General features: G+C 50.8%; 1 protein-coding gene across 3 annotated transcripts in view; it reads right to left on the bottom strand.

Annotated features, from left to right (window-relative positions):
- Window positions 1–278: 278 nt before the first annotated feature.
- SLC13A3 (solute carrier family 13 member 3) overlaps window positions 279–21,585 on the bottom strand; it is a 71,258-nt gene continuing 49,951 nt past the window's right edge. For all 3 annotated transcript variants that reach the window (XM_011236844.3, XM_019809613.2, XM_019809614.2), the window contains 5 exons: window positions 18,538–18,635; window positions 13,848–13,960; window positions 6,199–6,360; window positions 3,643–3,780; window positions 279–455 (listed from right to left, as the gene is read on the bottom strand). In XM_011236844.3, coding sequence (XP_011235146.2) covers window positions 279–455; window positions 3,643–3,780; window positions 6,199–6,360; window positions 13,848–13,960; window positions 18,538–18,635 — 688 coding nt within the window. The remainder of the gene's footprint in view (window positions 456–3,642; window positions 3,781–6,198; window positions 6,361–13,847; window positions 13,961–18,537; window positions 18,636–21,585) is intronic.

The raw sequence follows: 21,585 nt of genomic DNA, 5'->3' as shown, positions 1-21,585 counted from the left end.
CCTTGCACCCTAGACGTAGAACAGCTCAGAGCTAAAGGAGCTTGTTTCTCTGGCAGCAGATCTGGGAGATATCTGGGCCCTGACCTCCACGAAAGAGAAGGAGAGGGTGTCCTAGATAATGAGCCTGTGGGCCCAAGTGGACCACTGGAGGTCACCCTTGCTTTCTGCATACTGGATCACAGAAAAGAACTGCTCCATCGTCCTGTAGAGTCCTAGCAGAAGGTGATGGCAGAAGCCTTCTGGGAGGGCCCAGCCCAGAGAGGGTCCCAGAGGGGGACTCAAATGGTCCGAAATGTGTCGTTGGCCAAGGCAGACGGCAGTGCTGTGATGTTGGCTGAGTGGATGTCAGCCCAGTCCGGGAAGGTGCCCAGCTGGAAGATGGTCTGTGCCCAAGTATTCATGGCCAGGCTGAGCAGCAGGACACCTAACAGGTTCATCAGGAGGCCTGTCCGCACCTGAAATGGAGCCCAGGTAAAGGGAGGGATCAGCTCAGCGTCCATCGTACAGATGGGAAAACCCACGCTCAGAGTCAGGAGCTCACTCACTCAAGATCTCCCAGCTGGCAGTGACGGTGCCAGGACGTGAGTCCAGGCTGGGAGATGCCCAAGACCCTTCCATCTTTACGCTAGCCTAGGCTGCCCCTCAGAGAGTTGCCAATGTCCCCACCTGCTGTGTGGTTTCTAGGGGCCAGGCGCTGTGCCGTGCAGGTGTCCTGGGGATGTGTCATTCAACCCATCCCCATGACACCCTCCAAGGGTGATTTTTGTTACTTCCTCTTTATGGAAGAGGAAAACAAGGCTCAGAGAGGTTGGCTTACCCACATCACACAGCTCGAAAATAATCTGGTTTGATCAATAACACACGTACACACTCACACACTCACACACACTCAAACTTATCCACACTCCATGTCTACTAAAGACCATACTGCTTTGTTTTGAAGAATTTGTCTTATGGAAATTTCAACCTTTTTTAAGTAGCTAAAACAAGTCTGCCTGTTTGCTTCCCCCCGCCCTCCGCCGGGCTAACCCTTTGTGCATTCAGTCCAACTTTGGGCTGAAAATCTGTTTCTCATCCAGGTTTTCTGGTTGTTTGACCTCAGCATTGCTCAGCTGTGAACTGTGCAGTGAGAGACTCACTCTCTTTTCAATCCCCTTTTGAATCTATTCCTCCCAGAGAAAGTCTCTGTTTGGTGCTATCGTGCCCTTATTAACACTTCTCCCTTCCTTGCCAATGGCACTCTTGAGCAAGTGGGGGTTCAGAACCTTCTCCAGGTGATTGTTTTCAGGGTGAATGTAATTCTTTTGGTTTTTTTTTTGTCTGTGTCTGTTTTTTTAGACTTACCTTCGATGGCATACCATACCAGTTTTCCACATCCAGATGGGTCAGAAACTCTTCTCTTTAAATACTTTTGTTTAAGTGTTTTAAAAAATGTCGTGGATTTAGGAAAATTGTTACGTCAATATTGCCATGGATGGCTCACGGAAAGGACACTGGTCGTGAAGGGAGTACAACCAATGACAAGGTCCAACTGCGTGATGTTGGCCTGCCTCTGCTCGGGGCGGCGGGGGAGGTCTTCAAGCCCTGGCCACTTTGGAGGTTCAGAAGGCGACTGGCCAAAGCTTTGGGGTAGCTGGGAGGAGGGCCGGGCTTCTGGGAGCCTGGCTCAAAAATGCCTGCTTTAGGGGCGCCTGGTTGCCTCAGTCGGTTAAGCATCTGCCTTCGGCTCAGGTCATGATCCCAGGGTCCTGGGATCAAGTCCTACATCGGGCTCCCCGCTCAGCGGGAAGCCTGCTTCTCCCTCTTCTGCCTGCCGTTCTCCCTGCTTGTTCTTTCTCTCTCTCTCTCTCTCTCTGACAAATAAACAAATAAAATATTTTAAAAAAAAATGCCTGCTTTGTCCCACATTCGTTGTCACGTCAACTACCTACACCGTCACTCTCGGAAGCAGAGCCCGCAGGTGGGCATGCAGCTCCAGACTGGCCGGCGGTGGGCGGCTCTGACACGTCTGACCCTCTGTGCCCCTCTGTGCCCCCTTGTGCCCCTCGGCCTCTTCCCATCCCCACAATGTCTCTCCATTTCTCTCACTGTCTCCTTGTTCTCAGAACAGGCCAACGTTATGTCTGCATCTCTGCCCTCTTGCTGCCTTCCCCGAGCGGCCTCCCCGGTCCACACTCAGCCTCAGCCCCCAGCGATCCCCTCCACCCCCCGCAGCCAAAGTGATCTGGGAAAGGCAGGAGTCAAACCCCGTCACTATGAAGTAGGGACGCTGCAGGGACTCTATTTTAGAAGGGCTCTGTCCCGGCTGTTTTCCTGCCAGGCCCCGTTTACTCCTGTTCTATACTTGGCCTCTGAATAAGCCGAAGAAGCAAGTTCCCACTTCGAGGGGGAAGCAAGAAAGTGAATCATTCTCTGAGTTCTGTCCAAGCCCCCAAACACCTGATCACATCGAAGAAGAGCCAGATCCCAAATATGTTCCAGGACAACAGCTTCCAACAAACCGCGGCTGACGCTGGCATCCGTACCCCCCCTCGTGATTTATGGAAAAGCGCTGACGGTTCACCTGACTCCCCTTTGATGGGACCTACCGTGGATTCCTAAAGGCACACGGACATTCCCTAGACCCTTTTCCAAGGTAAACCCCTAACCCCAAGCAACGATGAGACTCATTCTCTCCTCTCTGAATCTCCCAGACACTCTGTCCACTATCCTCTGTCTGTCGCTCAATTTTTATTCAATAAACTCAGTTTTCACTTCCTCTGGCCCATATGTGATTTCTGTCCTCCGTGAAGCCAGGGACCCTCTTGGCTGGTCCTGTGGGACCTTCCCCTGGGTTCTCGGACCCAGCCTGTCTGCTCAAATCCCTTTAAAGTCCTCCCACTGTGAGCACATAATATCCTAAGTCTGCGCCCTGCTGCCCTGCAACCCCCCCAACCCAGCCTCTGGCCTCATCCTTCCAACTCCGCTCCAGGCACACCAGCCTCCTCCTTCTCTCTCTGTTTGCTCTGTGACCTCCTTCTGTCACTCTTGCCCACCGCCTCCCTCCCTTCCCCTCCCGGTTTATCCTGTTTATCCTGCCAGAGGCTGTGCGCCTGGAGAGACCTGACTGGGAATTGGTTTAAGCACATCACCCTCCTGGGTTACACAGTTTAGGATCTGCCTTCCCTGAGCGCCCCCAGGCAGCCAGTGGAGGGGAAGTGGCAGCGGGAGGCAGGAGGAGGGAGGCAGGGGAGCGAGGGGAGAGGGAACACACTGGTGGATCTCCACCACCCTGGCTTCAGCCTCACCCCCAGGGTGCGGCTGGCTGCCCGGCTCTCCTACAGATTCCAGGCACGGAGCAGTTGGCTGAATGAGTAAGAAAAGAGAGCAGTGCCCAGAGAGAGAAGGAAGTCCCTTGTCCCTGTAGCAGACTCTGGAAAGTCTTCACTAAAGCAATGTTTCCTGCAATTGTCTAAGCATAAGAATCACCCCAGAGTGTTTGCTAAAGGAACCTGGATATTCCTGCTGTCCCTGCAAATGACTTACTCGGAGACTGGGGGGAGTGGAGGAGCAGGAGTGGGGGGTCCTGCCCAGACGCCTTGCCCAGCACCTGCTGGCCACCCCCCTCCTCTCAGGCCTCTGCTAGGACGAGCCCCGACTCACCATGTCTTTGACCAGCAAGTGTCCAGAGGCGAAGGCAATGGAGTTGGGGGGCGTCGAGACGGGGAGCATGAAGGCGTAGGAGCAGCCGACTGTGCCGGGGATCATCAGGTACAGGGGGTGCACTCTCAGGCGGATGGCCTGGTCCGGGCGCAGGGGGACACCATGACAGGGAAGCAGAGAGAAGCCACCACAACAGATGGAGACAGTTGAAAGCCACGACAACAGAGACAGAAAGAGACGCGATGACAGAGGCATAGAGACAGAGATTGGCAGAGTGGCCGAGAACAATCGCAGCAGACGGGGAGATAGGTGTAAAGATACACAGAGAGACATACAGCCCGAAACGCAGATCCACAGGCAAACGCAGAGACAGACAAGAAGAGAACCCACACCACGGGACACATGGAGAAGACATTCCCAAGGTTAGTGACATTCGGGGGCCGCAAGCTTGGGCTGGGGAGATTTTTCTAGAACACACCTTCCCCAGCCTGAGAGTGCATCATCATACCTGCAGGACTTGCTAAAACACAGCTTGCTGGCCCTACTTCATCCAGAGTTTCTGATTCAGCAGGTCTGGGGTGGCCCCAGGAGCCTGCATTCCTCACAAGTTCCCAGCTGAGGCTGATGCTGAGAATCACGGCTCAAACACACCCAGTCCCCTGCCTGGTCCTTCCCTCAGCCAAACCGTCCCCACAGCCAGTCCCTGGGCACCTTTAGTTGGGGCCTCACCAGATTTCAGAGACACAGAGAGTTTGAGATCGTATCTATTGAGAAGCATTTCCCAGTTTCTAAGACTGTGTGAATCAAATGCGTCTCCGTGTTGGCCTCATCCAGTGGGCTGGTTTGTCACCTTTCTCATATGATGTATTCATCTACAATTCCTGTTGGTCTCCTCTCTGCTATTGTATTGAAGATAGGACATTTTTTGGCCCCTCTAGGAATTTTGATAACCCAAAGCATATCCATTTTCTCAAAGAGAGCTAAACTTACCCCCGACATGTAACACGTTTTGGTTTTGACAACAAGCACCATTTAGACCACTGTGTCATTCCCTAGTGTCTTCTCCAGCAAAAGTTGCCCCAACAGACCTGGCTGGGTCCACGCTTCTCCTCCCCTTCACCCCACAGCGTCCCTATCTCTTTCAATCATCTGCTCCCTCAGATCTGGGGAAGGGTGTGATTCAATCAAATCACACTTGGCAAAGTTGGGGGACCTCCGCCCCCCACTACTGATGGGGGTGTAAAATGGTGTGCCCACTTTGCCTACATCTAACAGAATTATAAATGCACTTGCTCTTCAATCCGGGGGTCCATGTAGGCGTGTATCTAGCGGGATGCAGAGGTGCACAGACAAGGAAGGGTCCAGGCGGCATGGCTGGATCATGGCAAAGGCTGGAAACGATTTACTGTCTCTCAGTGGAGATCTTAAATAGACCCACCGCTATCTGCTGGTAACAGAATATCCTCTAGTCACTGAAAAAGGATAAAGTACATCTCTGTGTGCTAGCACCGTGTGATCTCCATTACAGATTCATGCAAAACTAAGCCAACTAAAACCAAAAACAAAGTGGCTCAGGTCAGTGAGCCTGGTATATTACTGTTGACAAAGCGTGTAGTTGCCTCACTGATTTAATGGGATCAATTCTGGATTCTATTGAGATAACCACATGGCTTGGTCTTCTTTAATCTATTTAAATATAGAACGCTGCTGATCGCCTCTAGTGTTAATTGGTTTTGAAATTCCGAGTACAAACTCTATTTGATCATGATCGTAGATTTATTTTGCTGTTTGCATCTTCGTTACATGTGAGATTGAGTTGTGACTCCGCCCCCCCCCTTTGCTGTCCTTCTTTGGTTTTAGTGTCTGGGTTTTGCTCACCTTATTCCTGGATTGAATGGCTTTCTCCAACTTTCTGTGCTCTGAAATAGTGTGAATAAGGTGGGAGCTAGCTGTTTGAAAGTTTGCCGACCCTCCGAGGACTGGCTGGTGGCTTTTAGGGTGGTGGTTCTCCACAGGGGGTGATTTTGTCTCCCCCCGCCCTGGGGACGTTTGGCAATGTCTGGAGACATTTTTGAGTGTCACGATTTAGGGCGGTGCTACTGGGACCTAGGGGATAGAGGCCAGGGATGTTGCTGAACACTGTACAACGTACGGGACAGCCCCCCACCAACAGATAATTCTTTGGCCTCAAATGCCAACAGTGCTGAGAAACCCTTCTTCAGAGGGAGCTTAGCACTTCGCCTACCATAACGATTTCTTCTGTGGTTATTCGTCTACTCAGACTTCCTACCTCGTCTTAATCCACATTTGAAAACTTACATTTTTCTAGAAAAGTCTCCAAAGGAAGAAAATTTGGTACCTTTTGAAAGTATTTACTCTGCGTATTTCTTAAAGAAGAAAAAAAGATATCGGTATAAAAAAAAAATCTGACAGTTTCAGGCATTTTGGAAGAGAACAAAGGCACCTGTAGCGGGATGGAGCTCCTCCCGGCAGCGGAGAGATTTCTGAAGCCCGGCCCCGCCCCCGGCCCCGCCCCTCCGGCCCCAGGACTCTCACCAGCTCCGCCAGGACTGGCAGGAAGATGATGATCGTGGCCGTGTTGCTGGCAAACTCGGTGAAGAAGGCGATGACGACAGTGATGAGCAGCACAGCCAGCGCAGGGGGCACGCTCTCCAGGGGGTGCAGCTGCCCACCGATCCACGCGGACAGTCCCGACTCCTGCGGGGGAGGGGGGGAGCCTATGTTCACACCCCCACCCAGCTCTGGCTGCCGTCCCCCAGGGCTAGGTCTAGGAAGAGGTTAGTATGAAACACCGTGATGAGGATAGTGACCACCACGCTCCTTCACCGACCGGGAGACTGAGGCTCAGGGAGGGTAAGTGACAGGTCCAAGGCCACACCTTCCAGACGACTGGCATCAGCGTCTCTGCTTCTTGAACGGCTCTCTACTGCAGCTCTGTAGGCCCAGGACCCAAACCCCTGGATCCCCAAATAATCCATTTGGCTCTAGCACCTCTAAGCTCCAACTTGAGTGAGAGAGGAAAACTGTTTGGACCCTCCGTGGATGGTGATGAATGACAAAAATATTAACACGATTATGTATACAAAGTATTCATTAGTAATCTGATCATTATTATATAATAATATATACAAGCTATACTATATATCATCCATAAAGCCTGTATCAGATATGTTAGATACAGCACTATCCAAATGACTCAATAATAAAGACATTTGTGAGTAATGATAAGGATGATTATTACAATAACACAACATTGTAATTATCACTCGTTTCATCATAAGAATCATCATCCCTGAGGCTTTACAGGTTGCCTGGCACCTGCACACATTACCTCCTCAACCCCTCCCAGCCTTTCTGGAAGGCAGACATTTGTCTCTGTGTTACGGAGGAGGAAACTGAGCCTGGCAAAGTTTCTGTGACTTGCCTGGGGTCCCCAAAAGTAATAACCTGAGATGTATTTCACACTCAGGGCCACGTACTTCTTCTTTTTTTCTTTTAAGATTTATTTATTTATTTATCTGAGAGAGAGAGAGAAAGAGCATGCATGGGCAGGAGGAGGGGAAGAGGCAGAGGGAGAAGCAGAGCTTCTCAGCGGGAGCTGACTCGGGGGCTTGATCCCAGGACCACAGGATCATGACCTGAGCCAAAGGCAGACACTTAACTAACTGAGCCACCCAGGCGCCCAGTGCTATGTACTTCTATAAGCAAAAAAGGTCCTGCAAAGCTCCCTATCACTTGGGCACCATCCTCTGGACGCACCAGTCTGTCATTAAGAAGGGTGATGCCCAGAGCCGACAGCAGCCCTCCAGGACAGAGAAAGGACAGGTTAGATCATCCCCTCCCCGGCTCCGGACTCCACCCCGCCATCTGGGTAGCAGAATTAGCTCCACGCTCTCTCTGCTGACTTCTCCAGCAGTTACTCGACGTAGGAGTATTTAAATACTTAATCAAATGTGTGCTTACCATAGTCCTTTTAACAACCCAGTATCCTTTGATACCAATACACTTGGGTTTTTCAAAGAAACTTTATACATTTCTTTTATGTCTGATAGAAAACTTACTGCTTATCTAGAACTTAAAATTTCGTAATGGATTCTAGAACACAGCATACTGTTTTTCCATAAATAAAATACTATGCCTGTGCCCAGAATTTGACATAAAAGTTACCTTCAAGGAATGAATAATAAATGCTTCAAGATATTTTTCCCCAGAAGAGTCTTTTTAAAATTTAGATGCTTCTTTTACATCCACACTGTTTGTCTGATAGCCTAGAAATGATGGCGCATGGCAGAGTCAAGGCCCCAGCCCTTCCCCAGCCAGAGAACCCTTCAAGGGGAAAACGGGACCACTGGTTTTTCCCAGAGGCCACAGCTCTGGCTAAGAGACTGATGGCAGTTGTGTGCGATTTAAGGGAGAGAGGCTGGAGAGAGGGAATATTAATGACTTGGATGAATGAGAAGCCAAGAGCTCCCCTGTGGCCGGGCCTCTGGGTGGCGGGCTTCCAACCAACATCCCAGCACACTCAGGTCCTTGGTTCAGCTTCTGCGACCAGAGGGAGGTCTGGCGGCTTCAGGAGAGCGAAGCCCCTGCTGTCTGGGGTTCTCCTGGGGACTCCAAAGGGCTTCATCTGCGCTTTCCCATTCCCTTAGGTATTGGAAGCTCCGTTTCCTTGGAAACACACAGCCCCACAGTGTTCCAGGGACTCTGGAACCAGCGACGGGCAAGGTCGGATGCCATGTGGCCAGAGGATGAGGAGAAAGGGCCCCAGAGTCAAACTAAGCTTGTTCCCCACCATAATCCTTCCTAGCTGTGTCACCCTGGGCAAGTAACTTAACTTCTCTGTGCCTCAGTTTTCTCATCTGGAAACCTGGATATAACAGCGCCTATCCCAGAAGTCTACCATTGGGTGAAAAGGAGCACATCTACAAAGCAGTTGGAAAATGCCCCAGCACCTGGTGAGCCCCCCACACGTGCCAACTGTCATTAGTAGCTTCAAGTCACAAGATGCCAGAGGTGGCGAAACATTCAGAAATTGCCCAGTGCGGTGGTTGTCAAACTGTTTCCTTGCAGCCCCCAAAGATGTCAAGAGGTGCCCAAGGCCACGTTGCAGGATGGGAGGGGAGAGGCTTGACAATCTTTAAGAGCCTCATAAAACACAGTAGGCTCGGCTGTGTGTATACAACTCTGCAGAATAATTCCTAGGGAGAGAGAGCCAGTGAATTTGGTTCAAGGNAAAAAAAAAAAAAAAAAAAAAAAAAAAAAAAAAAAAAAAAGCACACGTGTGAACATTCAGACCACCATACTGCTTATAAGCTGTGTGACTTCGGGCAAATTGATGAACATCTCTGTTCCTTGATTTCTTCAAGGAGTTGTGGTAAGGATTAAACAAATGCTTGCAAAACAGTCCCTCTACATAGTAAGCACTGAATAGGATTCATTACTATTTATCTGACAGCCACTTAATGTGGAGTTTACTCTGTGCTGGGCACTCTTCTAAACACTTGGCTAATATTAACTTATTTAATCCCCGTAATGACTCCATGAGGTAAGTTGTATAATTATCTCCATTTTATGGCTGAAGAAACTGAGGCACAAAGAGGTGGTGATTTGCCTGAATAAGTGAAATGACTTGCCCTAGGGTTGGAATTTTGAATCTATAATCTAGCTCTTACTTCGTTAGGCTACCTCTCCAACCAATGATAATGCCAATCATCATCATCATTGCCATCACCACCACCATCATCATCATCCTTGCCATCACCACCATCACCATAATCAGCATCACCATCATCATCGCCATCACTATCATCATCATCATCACCATCACCACCACCATCATCACCATCATCATCATCATCATCATACCATCATCACCATCATCACCATCATCACCACCATCATCATCATCACCATCATCACCACCATCATCACCACCATCATCATCATCATCATCACCACCATCATCATCATCACCATCACCATCATCACCATCATCATCATCATCACCATCACCATCATCATCATCACCATCATCATCATCACCATCATCACCATCACCATCATCATCACCATCATCACCATCACCATCATCACCATCATCACCACCACCATCATCATCATCATCACCATCATCATCATCACCATCATCATCATCATCACCATCATCATCACCATCACCATCATCATTGCCACCTCCACAACCCTCTAGCAGGAAATGAGGGATGGGGAAAATATACACGTTTCTACTTGCCTCCAGGTTTGCTCCCTCCTGACTTACTCTCAGACTCCTATAACCCCAATATATTTTTAGATAAGTTTATTTTGGTGGAGATTAAATGAGATATACACGAAGGTGCCTGAAGACCAATTTCTCATTCTGTGAGATAGTAAAACTGTAATCACAATAACAGTAGTGAGGTTGAAGGTGGTCTTGGTGTTAGCACTGGGTATGCATCGTCCCTGTGCTGGGCACTTTGCATGCCTCACGTCATCAACCCTTAAAACAGCCCGTCTCACGGGTCATGCCCAAAAAATGTTTATTGAGCATGTTATGTACCAGGACTCGTCTCGATGTCGGAACAGTAGTGAATAAGGCTGATATGACCCCTGCCCTCATGGAGCTTACATTCCAGTAAGAGAGACACCAACAAGCAAGCAAATGAGCAGGAAATTTCAGGGAAGGAAACAGGAGGGAAAGAGTGGGGTGATTATAGGGAGAGTGACTGCAGGGAAGGCTACTTTAGATATGGTGCCAGGGAGGGGCCCTGAGTTGGTGACCTTGGAGCTGACCTGAAGGGCCAGGACTCGAGATCTCGGGGAAGAGCATTAGGCAGAAAGAAAGCAGATGCAAAGGTCCAGGGGTGCAAATGAGTCTAGTATGGCTGACATTAAGGGGCCGGTGGGATTGGAGGGGAGCCAACGAGGGGAGAGAGGTAGGAGCCGACACCAGGGAGGCAGGCAGGGGCCAGGCCATGCTGGGCCCTGTGTGTAGGCTACGGAAGCCTTCAGACTAGAGTCTACATATATGGGGAGTCATGGGCAGTTTTCTAGCAGGAGAAAAGGCACTGAGGACACTAAGCGGGTTTAAGTGGGTCGCCGAGCTCAGAGCAAGCCCTGGGATCTGCTTCCAGCCCTTCCGAACTGGCACTAGGGAGTGCACACATCCAGGCTCACCCTGGACCCCATCCGAGGACCTGTAAGCCCCAGGAGGCCTGGAGGTGGCCTGGTAAGGGCCCTGGGCAGGGGCCAAGAAGCAGGAAGTGCCATGAGCGCTCTGGTTCCTCCTGGGGCAGGCTGCGCGGGCCTGGGGAGAGGACGGTACCAGCAGGGGTTGGGGGGAAGGGGGCAGCTGCCAGACAAAGCCCTTGTTGAACAGAAACTCCAGCGGCGGCCCAGGGCTGGGCCAGGAGCCAGACCGGCCTCCCAGTGTGCTCAGTGGTCCTGCAGCCCAGCCCCCACTGAGAGCCGAGACTTTTCCCACCACATCCTGAACTCAGAGAAGCCTCCAGGGTACAGGGCCATCTCCCCGACCCCCTGCCCAAGGGTCAGGCAAGGTTCATACTATCTGGATAAATGGCACCCTTTCCACCGAGTTGCTCACGCAGGAACCTCCATGTTATCCCGGATTCTGATCCCCCCCCCCCCCCCCCTCCCCCGCCGCATTCAGTTATAATAACCAACCACGTCGGCTGTGTTCTAAGTTCTCCACATGCATCGGCTCATTTCGCTGTAACAAGTCTGTGACATGGCACCATTACTGTTCCCGTTTTACAGGTAAGGAAACTGAACCACACAACAAAGAGCTAAAGACCCACAACTCCAACCCAGACAGTCGGGTTCCACAGCCCATGCCTTTTACCATAGCGTGGCGGAGCCTCTTCAGGACCTGGATAACATGTCACTCCCTTCGGGAAGCCTTCCCTGATACAGCCCCAGTAGGAGGCAGTAGTGAGAAAAGTCAGACAGGAGTTCAAATCCCAGCTCTGCTACCTATGAGCTGTGTTACCTAGGATCAGTCAATTAACCTCTCTGGTCCTCGAGATTCCTAAAATGGACACAAAAACAGTACTGCTGCTCACCCATCCTTTTGCTCCTTTTGAAGTCTGTACTGTTGTATTTGTATGTGTTATTTGTTGTGGGAAAAATGAGTAAAATAAATATATATGTCATAAAAAGGAGTTGTTGGGTCGAGAACCTGAATGTGCCACCCAGATCACCTTCAGTGAAGGCCTGGTGGGTGCCCTGGCGTGATGGCTTAGCACTCCAGACTCCGAAGGCCTGCTTGTCCCCGCGCAGGGAGTCAGGGAGCATGAGCACAACGGGCCTTCACTGTCAGCCCCCGGGGGGCTGTCTCAGACCTGAGAATCATCTTGCCCGAGGTCACACTCACTCCTGGGACGGCTCACATGGGCAGACTGATGCTGGCATGCCAGGGTGTGGCCTGGCCATCTCAGACCAGTAGGGACGTCTCTGAAGGCCCAGCTCAGCGCCACGCTCCCTGGGGGGGGCGTGGAGGTATCGTGGGGTCTGCTCACAGTTGTGCTTCTCTCCCTGGCCTCCACAGCGGGGAACTTGAGGGGCACAGCGTAACACCCCGCTCACTCCCCTGCATGTCAGAGTCCGCTCCCTGGCAGCGGAACCCACAACAGCCGTGGAATGAGGATTTAGAGAGAGCACACGGAGTTCCTCGTGCTCCCCATTGCTGGGTATTCCACCAGCTAGCACGTTCTCTAATTACTTCCAACAACCCCGAAGAGGAGGAACTTTGATCCAATTCATAGATGAGAAAACTGGCGCCCAGAGAGGTTTAGAAACTTGCCCAAAGTGCCGCAGCGGGGAGCAGTAGAGCTGGGATTTGAATCCAGATACTCGGATTCTCAAGCCTGGGCTTCCTACTAGTATTCACTTTATGGATGTCTTATGTCGTTTCATTGTTGGAACCTGAAAATTCGAACTGAATTAAAAAAAGAAAGCAATCTGAGAAGCAATTTCAGGTTTCCCTCACCTTAATTTCAGATTAACCCTTCATTGGTGGTGGTTTTAAATGCCTTGGCTTACAAGGAGAGATTTAGGGGTGAGGTGGGGCACAGCATCATGAGCTGGGGGTTCAAGTCCCGGCTCCAGCAATCTCCTGCTGCACAAATGTAGGCAAGTTTTTAGCCTCGAGTTACCTCCGTTCCCTCATCTTTGATGTGCGGACAGCAGTCGCATCTACCGCCGTGGTATTGATGAGATGAACCGAGTCCCTGTTTGCAAAGCGCTTCACGCAATGTCTGCACTTGGGAAGTTCCTGAAAATGAGCCGTGAGGAGGCTGGCCTCTGAAAGCAGACCGACTGGAGTTGGAACCCCAGCTTCTGAGCAGAGTGCAATTGTACGACCTTCAGAGAGTGGCTTAACTAACTTCTCCATGCCTCAGTTTTCCTATCTGTAAAATGGGGACACAAATAGTACCCAGCCCCTCGGGTCAGCGTGAGCGTTTGAAGGGGTAACACCGAGGCTGCACCTGCTCTGAGCAGGGCCGGCCGACACTGCAGAGTGTCAACACCTGCAGAGCGCTGAGAGACAGAGCCTCCTGAAATTCTGTGCTCTGCTCCCCTCGCCCTAGTCCCAGCCCTGCCTCTGAGGTCACAGAGCCCTCTAGAACAATATTCATAATAATACTAATTGATATTAATAATCTCTAACATTTATATCACCATGGTCAAGAGCATAGGCCGTGGCATCAAACTACCTGGATTCTAGTCCTGAGTATGTAGCTGTGTCACCTTAGGCAAATCACTTTGCTTCTCTGTGCCTCAGTTTCTTCATCTAGAGAATGGGGATAACAGTGACATCTGCTCATAGGCTTCTTGGGAAGTTTAAGCGAGTTAACATGGGTAAAGCACGTGGAACGGTGCCTGGCCCGGGGGGAACACGACTTGAGGTTACTCCTCTGTGCTCACGGGACCCCTCGAGCCATGATGGCAGGAGTTGTTGGCAGTAGCGTGTTCCTCGTGAGCTCCTTGAGAGTCTGGATCGGACCCGACGCCTCCTTTTCTCCACAGCACCAAGCTCTGAGTATGGAGCCCTGATGATCCCAATCTGGTAACTGGGGAATCTGGTGGTGGCTGAGGTGCCTGGGCTGCCGGCGTGCTCCGCCCCTGCATCCCCCTCCCCAGGCCTGCAGCCCCCTGGCAGCTCTTACCTCACAGCCTTTGGCCATGGCAAAGCCGCCTCCCAGGAGAAGGATGATGTTCCAAGGCACGGTGTCCTGGACCTTCTTCCACGTCAGCAAGGGCTCTGTCTCTGCGTTGGAAGCTGGGTGGAGAGAAGACACTTAGCCTCCCGAGGGGGCACGGATCCCCCCGGGGCAGAGGGGGACCCAATGCACACTCAGGACGCTCAGTCTGAGGAAGGGTCACCAGCCCCTTCAGCCCCATCTTTGTGGGGACACNCCCGGGGGGGGGGGGGGGGGGGAGAGATTCTCCCGGAAGCCACAATCTGCCTCCCGCATCCGATCTGGGAGCTTCAGGGAAAAACCCCACGAGCGCCATGAGGGGCATCTGCTCTATTTGCAACGAAAATAATTGTCGCGGCTCCCAGAGCATGCGAACCTCCTGGAACTGGGCACCCCACCCCCGTCCAGGACGTCCTTTCAATGGCCCCGAAAGCCCTTCTGGGGCAGTGCTGCTTTCGTCCTCATTTACAAGACAAAAGGCTCTCTTTGTAACGGAATGTGCACAGAGAGGGAAAAAGTGGAAGGAAATTTAGGAAAAGAGAAACTGAGAGTTTCTTTGGGTCACGGAATTATGGGAGGATTTCTAGTTCCTCAAAAGCAGCAGTGTCTGCGCGCGGGTTAGAACGGGGCCCAGCAAACTTCTGTGAGGGGTTCGGGGGTGGATATGCCAGGCTCCACAAGCCCCCGTGGAACCAGGCTGCCACCGTAGGGCGTGAGCGGCCACAGAAAGGACACACGTGAGCGGGCATGGTGGTGCTCCCAGGGAACCCTACTGACCAGGGAGGGGTGCATCTGGCCCGCGGGCTGAAGTTTGCCACCCCCTGTGTTGGGAGCAGAGGCCTGGAGACAGACCCTCCTGGGTGTTGGCTCACCGCATGCCCTTGAATGTGAACTTGCCTGTCTGAGCCCCCACTTCCTCGGCTGACCCCTGGTACAGAATCAGTCCCTGGAGGGGCCTCGTGAATACAGACGAGACAACGAGGGAGCTGCTGGTGGAGAGGGACGGTCCTGTTCTGCTCACAGCCGAATCCCCGTCTCACTGCCCGGCACCTGGTGCGGACTCCAGAAACGCTAGTCCGCCCGTCTGATGCGTGCGTCGCGGGGCCAATGCCTGGGGCAGGGGGACCGCCCTTGAAATGGGACCGTCCCGCAGGCGGCCACCAGGGAGGCGGGGAGGCCAGGGCTGGCTCACGCATGGCAGTGCCCTACTTCCCAGAACAATTCCAGGTCACACAACCACTGACATTTTGTTTCTCCTTCTCAGCTTTTTCCAGTTATCCAGAATGAGAGCTGGAGACAGGTGGGTGGCTCGGCCCTCTGCCTTTAGGCGACAAAGTATGATTTCATGAAAGAGGCAGGCAAGGTCCGAAAAAGAAAAGGGACTTGCCCCACGTAGGAGAAGGTCTTGACCGTGGGCTTCACATCACACTGATTAAATGCGGGACACGGTAAGTGCTAATGAGGCCTCCTGCCCCACGACAGGCACTCCACCTTCGCTCAGACTGTCTTCCTTATGTTCCCATCCGACCGTGCCCTTGCCGCTGTTTCTTAAAAGCACAGCCTCTGACGGTGGGAGTGTCACACATCCAGCCCCGCTTCATGCCGGCGAGCTGGCTGGAGCAGCGGCTGAGAGCAGAGCCTGAGGCTGAACTAGATTTGAATCCTAGCTCTGCGCTTCGGCTGTGTGACTTCAGCTACTGACTCTACCTCTCTGAGCCTCAGTGTGCTCATCTGTGAAAGGGAGCAACGGGAGGTCCTCAGAGACCCGCTAGGGAGATGACATGGGCCCATGGGGGCAAAGGGCTCAGTGCTGGGGGTGGCCCAGAGCAAGTCCTTGGTTGGTCATTTCACAAATATATATTGAGGACCTACCACATGTCAAGCACTCTTCTAGGCACTGGGGATTCAGAAGTGGCCAAAACAGAAAATCCCTCCCCTTGGAGAACTTACATTTCCAGTAAAGGAGGCAGGTGAGAAACCAATAAAAGTATAATGTCAGGAAATTTCATGTGTTGGGAAGGAAAGAAAATAGGGTAGAAGGGTGGAAAGTGACAAGGAAGGGATGCTTTTCTGGATAGTGTAGTCAGGGAAGGCTTCTCTGGGGAGGTGATATTTGGACAGAGTCTGAGTATAGTCATGGGAGTGAGCCACATGATATCTGGAGGAAGAGCTTGGTGGACAGAGAGGAAATGGAAGGCATCATTATCACCCCCACCATTGTCCACAGGCACAGTGCCCTGCACATAGGACGCACTGTGTCGATACTCGCTGAGTGACATAAAGGGACAGAAATGCTAGTATGACTCCCACCAGGGAAGAATGGAAGGCAGCAGGTGTAATAAGGAAATCCAGGTTGGCCTGGACATCCGGATTCTAGCCCCTGTCTCTGTTTAGCTAGCTGTGTGACCTTGATCGAGTCACTGTCTGTCCATGGAAACTGGCCACTCGCTCAGGCTCCGTGTCAGTCACGAGTGCTGAGTGCTAGAATGCGTCATTTCAGCCAAGTCTGCGTGGGCCTACTGGTGGCCAAAGGACAGGCGGTGCTCGGGGAGGCCCCCCTCTCCCCTGTTGTTTCAGGCAACACCCGAAACTCCAGCCCAAAGAACCCTCCACTGAAGTGGCACGCTGTACCCCACGGGCAGACCAGACCTGGCTCCCAGATGTGACCTCACGCTACTGTCGTTGGCCCACATGGTGTTTTTCAGTTCAGATTAGTGGCGAACATTTAAAATCAGGGAGATTGCGTACATTTTTTTGCTTCTCTTGAAAAATCAGCAAATCTGGCAAGACTAGTCCTGCTTTCCTGCATGGTGACAGTTGGTGGAAACTGAGTCACAGCTGCCCTTTTATTTAGAGGCTATTGGCTTTGCCAGTTTCCCACAGACCCCACGATGTGATGGGGGTGCCCTGACGTGGGGGGTCTTGCCACTCACGAGCATCCTCGGCTGCTGTTTTCCTCCTATAGACATTGTTCTCTGTTTCAACAATGCAAAAGGAAAGCAGGGTGGGGAGGGTGGTGTGTCATGAAACACTTTTTCCTGCACCCAGTCCTTCTGCACGCAAGCACTGTTCCCTCCCTGTGGGCATTTGCGTTTGCAACCTCTGTTCTATAAAACTACTAAAGCCGGGGTGACGAGTGTCTAAGGGACACACGGCTGGGATACCAGACTTGGACATCACAGCCCCTCCCCACAGCCCCGGCCAAGAGGAAGCTCTGAGCTTTTCGAGCCCGCCCACAGGTGATGGAACCACAGACAGGACCTGATCAAGGGCAGCCGATCCCCAGGCTGGCCGGGAATCTACGAGGCTACGAGGTGGCCTGGTGGGAGAGCTGCGCAAATATCAGGCCAGACCAAGCAGATTCTCACTCTCGGCAGTACCCACGGGAAGAGAGACATAGCAGGTGCACAGACGTGCAGCGAAAGATGAAAGGGCAAAGAGAAAGGGATGCNGGTTGGGGGGGGGGGGTTGTGAGCCAGCCGAAAGTGAGGAGGCAGGAGGCAGCCGCCGTGGGAGTGCGTGCCGTGAGGATGTGGAGAAGACGCGGTAAAGGAACCCGTGTTCTAAAAAAAGCAGGAACTGCACTGCGGCAGAAGCGATAAAGAAACCAAAGCTCAGCAGCAGTGGAAAGTCTGGAGAGGCCAGTGCACGATGAAGAAGGCCAGCTGCAAGCCGGACAGAGGAGCGGAGACACATCCTGCCGGGATTGCGGTCTTTGCCCCCAGTCTGAGGCTCCTTGGATCCAGGGCTCGCTCAGCTGCACTAACTGTTTCCGGGGCCCTGAGATATCGTCTCCTTGCTGATCCTTCCTTTGTGCCCCACGCTCAGACCCCCTCCTCCAAACCGGAGCTAACCGGCCTGTGACTCTAGATGACGACCCCATTTCTGACTCCTGGGGCAGGGCTCATCCCACCGCCACCGATGGAGCAAATAGTCTCTGTCACAGGTGGTAGGTGGCAGTGCCTTGCTCTGGCAGACACCTGCTGGGAACATCGCGGGGGCATAAGCTGGCCATCGGAGGGCCAGCCTCCCGAGCTTTTGCTTTGGAGGGCTCGGGGGTCCTTTTGACCGGACCTAGAACGCCGCTAGGCTGTTGTGCCTCGGTCCCCACCGCTTCCTATCCCATTAAAACTAGCTTGAGATTTGCACGTCTGGCCCCTTAGGCACCGGACGCAGAAGCTGCACAGGTTTTCTGTTGAAGGGTCAGCAAGTAAATATTTTGGGTTTTGTGAGCCAAGAGGCAAAATCGAGGCTACTGTGTAAGTACTAACTAACTAAATGTCCACAGATTTCTTATTGAAGAAATAAACTTTATTTATGGACTCTGCAATCTGAATTTCACGTCATGTTCCTGTGTCATGAGATATTTCAACCATTAAAAAATGTAAAAGCTATTCGTCGCTCCTGGGCTGTACGAAGCAGACAGCCAGCTGGATTTGGCGGACTGGAGTTGTCACTCCTGCCCTGGACCGTCACCTCTGGCAGCCCCAAGTGCCCAGACCAGGTAAAGCCTCAGACAGAGAAAAGGGAAGAAGTGGGATCACATGGTTAGTACAGTGGGGCTCAGGTTCCAGGCGTGGGCGCTGCCTCGAGGCCACCAGTGCTCCGAGTCACAGTCCTCATGGAGCCCCCTGAGACCCCAGCCTTGACACCTTACCTTTAAAGTCAAACCACCACTTGAAAGAGGGCCTTTGGGATGGGAAGAAGAACAAGATGGTGACAATGGCCACTCCGGTGACAGCATCGGAAAGAAACCTACAATGACAAGGCCCCAAAGCATGTGACCCTGGGCATCCCAGCAGGCCGCAAGTTTGCTGGATTTGCAAATGAGGATTTGGGGGAGGGAATCAGGCACTTGCTGTGAAGGGGCGTTGTTGCAGGCCACTGGGTACTGTCCCGCCTGCACTCAGAGTGGATGCTGAAGCCCTCTCTTCCTGCCCTCGGCTCCCTGGGGTGCTTGGAGGCCGCCGGAGACAAATCATAGCAGCATTGCCCATAATAGCTAAACTGTGGAAGGAGCCGAGATGCCCTTCAACAGACGAATGGATAAAGAAGATGTGGTCCATATATACAATGGACTATTACTCAGCCATCACAAAGAACGATTACCCAGCATTTGCAGCAACATGGACGGGAATGGAGGAGATTATGCTAAGTGAAATAAGTCAAGCAGAGAAAGACAATTATCATATGGTTTCACTCATTTATGGAACATAAGAAATAGGAGGGAGACCGGTAGGAGAGGGAAGGGAAGAATGAAGGGGACGGTAAACAGAAGGGGGAATGAACCATGAGAGACTATGGACTCTGGGAAACAAACTGAGGGCTTCAGAGGGGAGGGGGGTGGGGGATTGGGATAGGTCGGTGATGGGTAGCAAGGAGGGCACGTATTGCATGGAGCACTGGGTGTTGTACGCAAACAATGACTCATGGAACACCACATCAAAAACTAAGGATGTACTGTATGGTGACTAACATAACATAATAAAAAATTAAAACAAACAAACAAAACCCCCCCAAAAACCCCACAAATTCTTATCCTCCGGGGGGACAGACTTGACCAAAGCGGGAAGAGGCTGAGCACCACCAAATACAGGATCTGTGGAACTCCCGTGGAGCACCAGAACCAGGGCTTCTCTGAGAGCTTGTATGCATTTCTTCCACTTCTGCTTGCCTTCCTCCTGGGACAGGCGGCTTACTACTCGGAGATGCAGCCCATTCGCACCAGCAGAACGCAGATGGAGGCAGCCTCACAGCCCCTCAAAATCTAACTACTGCCTTTCAAAGATCCACTGCATGTCTTGTGGAGACATTAAGCGCATAGAAGTCTCAGAAACAGCCCTCTGGGGCAGGCAGCTTCCATCTCAGCTGAGGGATCTGATACTCAGCGAGCAGAAGCAACTTGCTCCAGGCCAGGCCGTGGTCCATGCAGGAGACAGGCATTGAACCCGGATCTGTCTGTCTCCCAGCTCAATGAAGCACAGAGCCAAATGTCAACAAAAGCCCTTTCGGCCCACACATTTGGGAAGAAGAGTATTCGAATGGCCGAGAAACCGGAAAAGATGGTCAATATCACCGTATTAGAGAAATAGAAACCCCACGCTAATGGAGTATCATTCGTCTGCTAACAGGCAAAACCTGAAAGGGTGTTGATAATACCTAATGGGGACGTTGGAAAACATACTGGCGGGGTGAAGAGAAACTGGTTTAACCTTCAGGAGGGCGGCTGGCAACGTTTCAATCCTTTACATGTGAACACCCCTTGGCCCAGTTATTGTACTTCTAGGAGGTTATCCTCCGGAAAACTGGGCTCTTGTACACAGATTATGTATAGGGATGTTCAATATGGATAACAGGGAAAAAATGGAAGATTTTTAGTATGGACATGTGTAAATAACTTGTGTACAATAATGTATATATAATAGTATATCTATAATGAAATACCCTGCATCTGTTTTTTTAAAGATAAAAGATAATATCAATCTTTATGTATTGACATCGAAGTACAACCAAGATATTTTGTAAATCAAAAGAAAAGTTTTTATTTGCAGTATGAGACACAATCCAAAAGGAATTGATTAAATAGATTAAGATGTTATCATTCTGTAGAAATATTATGGAGAGTTTAAAAAAAATTAAGTGGGTCAGAAATAGTAAGTTGCCCATGAATATATTATTGTACTTTCTAATTTTTGTAACATATACACACATACACACACACACACATATATATGTCCGTGTGTATGTATTATTATGTGTGCGTGTGTATATCAAATCTGTTAGACACCAAACTTTTAATTATGATAATCTCTTCATTTACCCTTGATGAAGAGTAACTTTTCCTCTTTCATTTCAGCATTATTTGAATTTTTTATGAGTATGCATAACTTTTATAATTAAACAAAAAAGAGAAAAGCAGATCATAAATAATATATCTACTGTGATCACAATTCTGTTTAAAAAATCTTCTGTTTATTACCTTGATCCCCAAACCAGGCAAAGACCCCATCAAAAAGGAGAATTACAGACCGATTTCCGTAATGAATATGGACGCGAAAATCCTCAACAAGANAAAATCCTCAACAAGATCCTTGCTAATAGAATCCAACAGTACATTAAAAGGATTATCCATCATGACCAAGTGGGATTCATACCTGGGATGCAAGCGTGGTTCAACATTCGCAAATCGATCAGCATGATACATCATGTCAACAAGAAAAGTCTCAGGAACCATATGATCCTCTCAATTCATGCAGAAAAAGCATTTGACAAAATACAGCATCCTTTCCTGATTAAAACCCTTCAGAGTGTAGGAATAGAGGGTACATTTCTCAATCTCATAAAAGCCATCTATGAAAAGCCTACTGCAAGCATTATTCTCAATGGGGAAAAGCTGGAAGCCTTTCCCTTAAGATCAGGAACACGACAAGGATGCCCACTCTCGCCACTATTATTCAACATAGTACTAGAAGTCCTTGCAACAGCAATCAGAAGACAAAAAGGGATCAAAGGTATCCAAATCGGCAAAGAAGAAGTCAAACTGTCTCTCTTTGCAGATGACATGATACTCTATATGGAAAACCCAAAGGAATCCACTCCCAAACTATTAGAAGTTATAGAGGAATTCAGTAATGTGGCGGGATACAAAATCAATGCTCAAAAATCAGTTGCATTTCTATACACGAATAACAAGACTGAAGAAAGA

Source organism: Ailuropoda melanoleuca, chromosome 13 (genome assembly GCF_002007445.2).
Source record: "Ailuropoda melanoleuca isolate Jingjing chromosome 13, ASM200744v2, whole genome shotgun sequence".
In the NCBI taxonomy this organism is placed as follows: domain Eukaryota; kingdom Metazoa; phylum Chordata; class Mammalia; order Carnivora; family Ursidae; genus Ailuropoda; species Ailuropoda melanoleuca.
The sequence above is the reverse complement of the archived record's forward strand: the minus strand, read 5'-3'. Positions and strand labels throughout refer to the sequence as shown.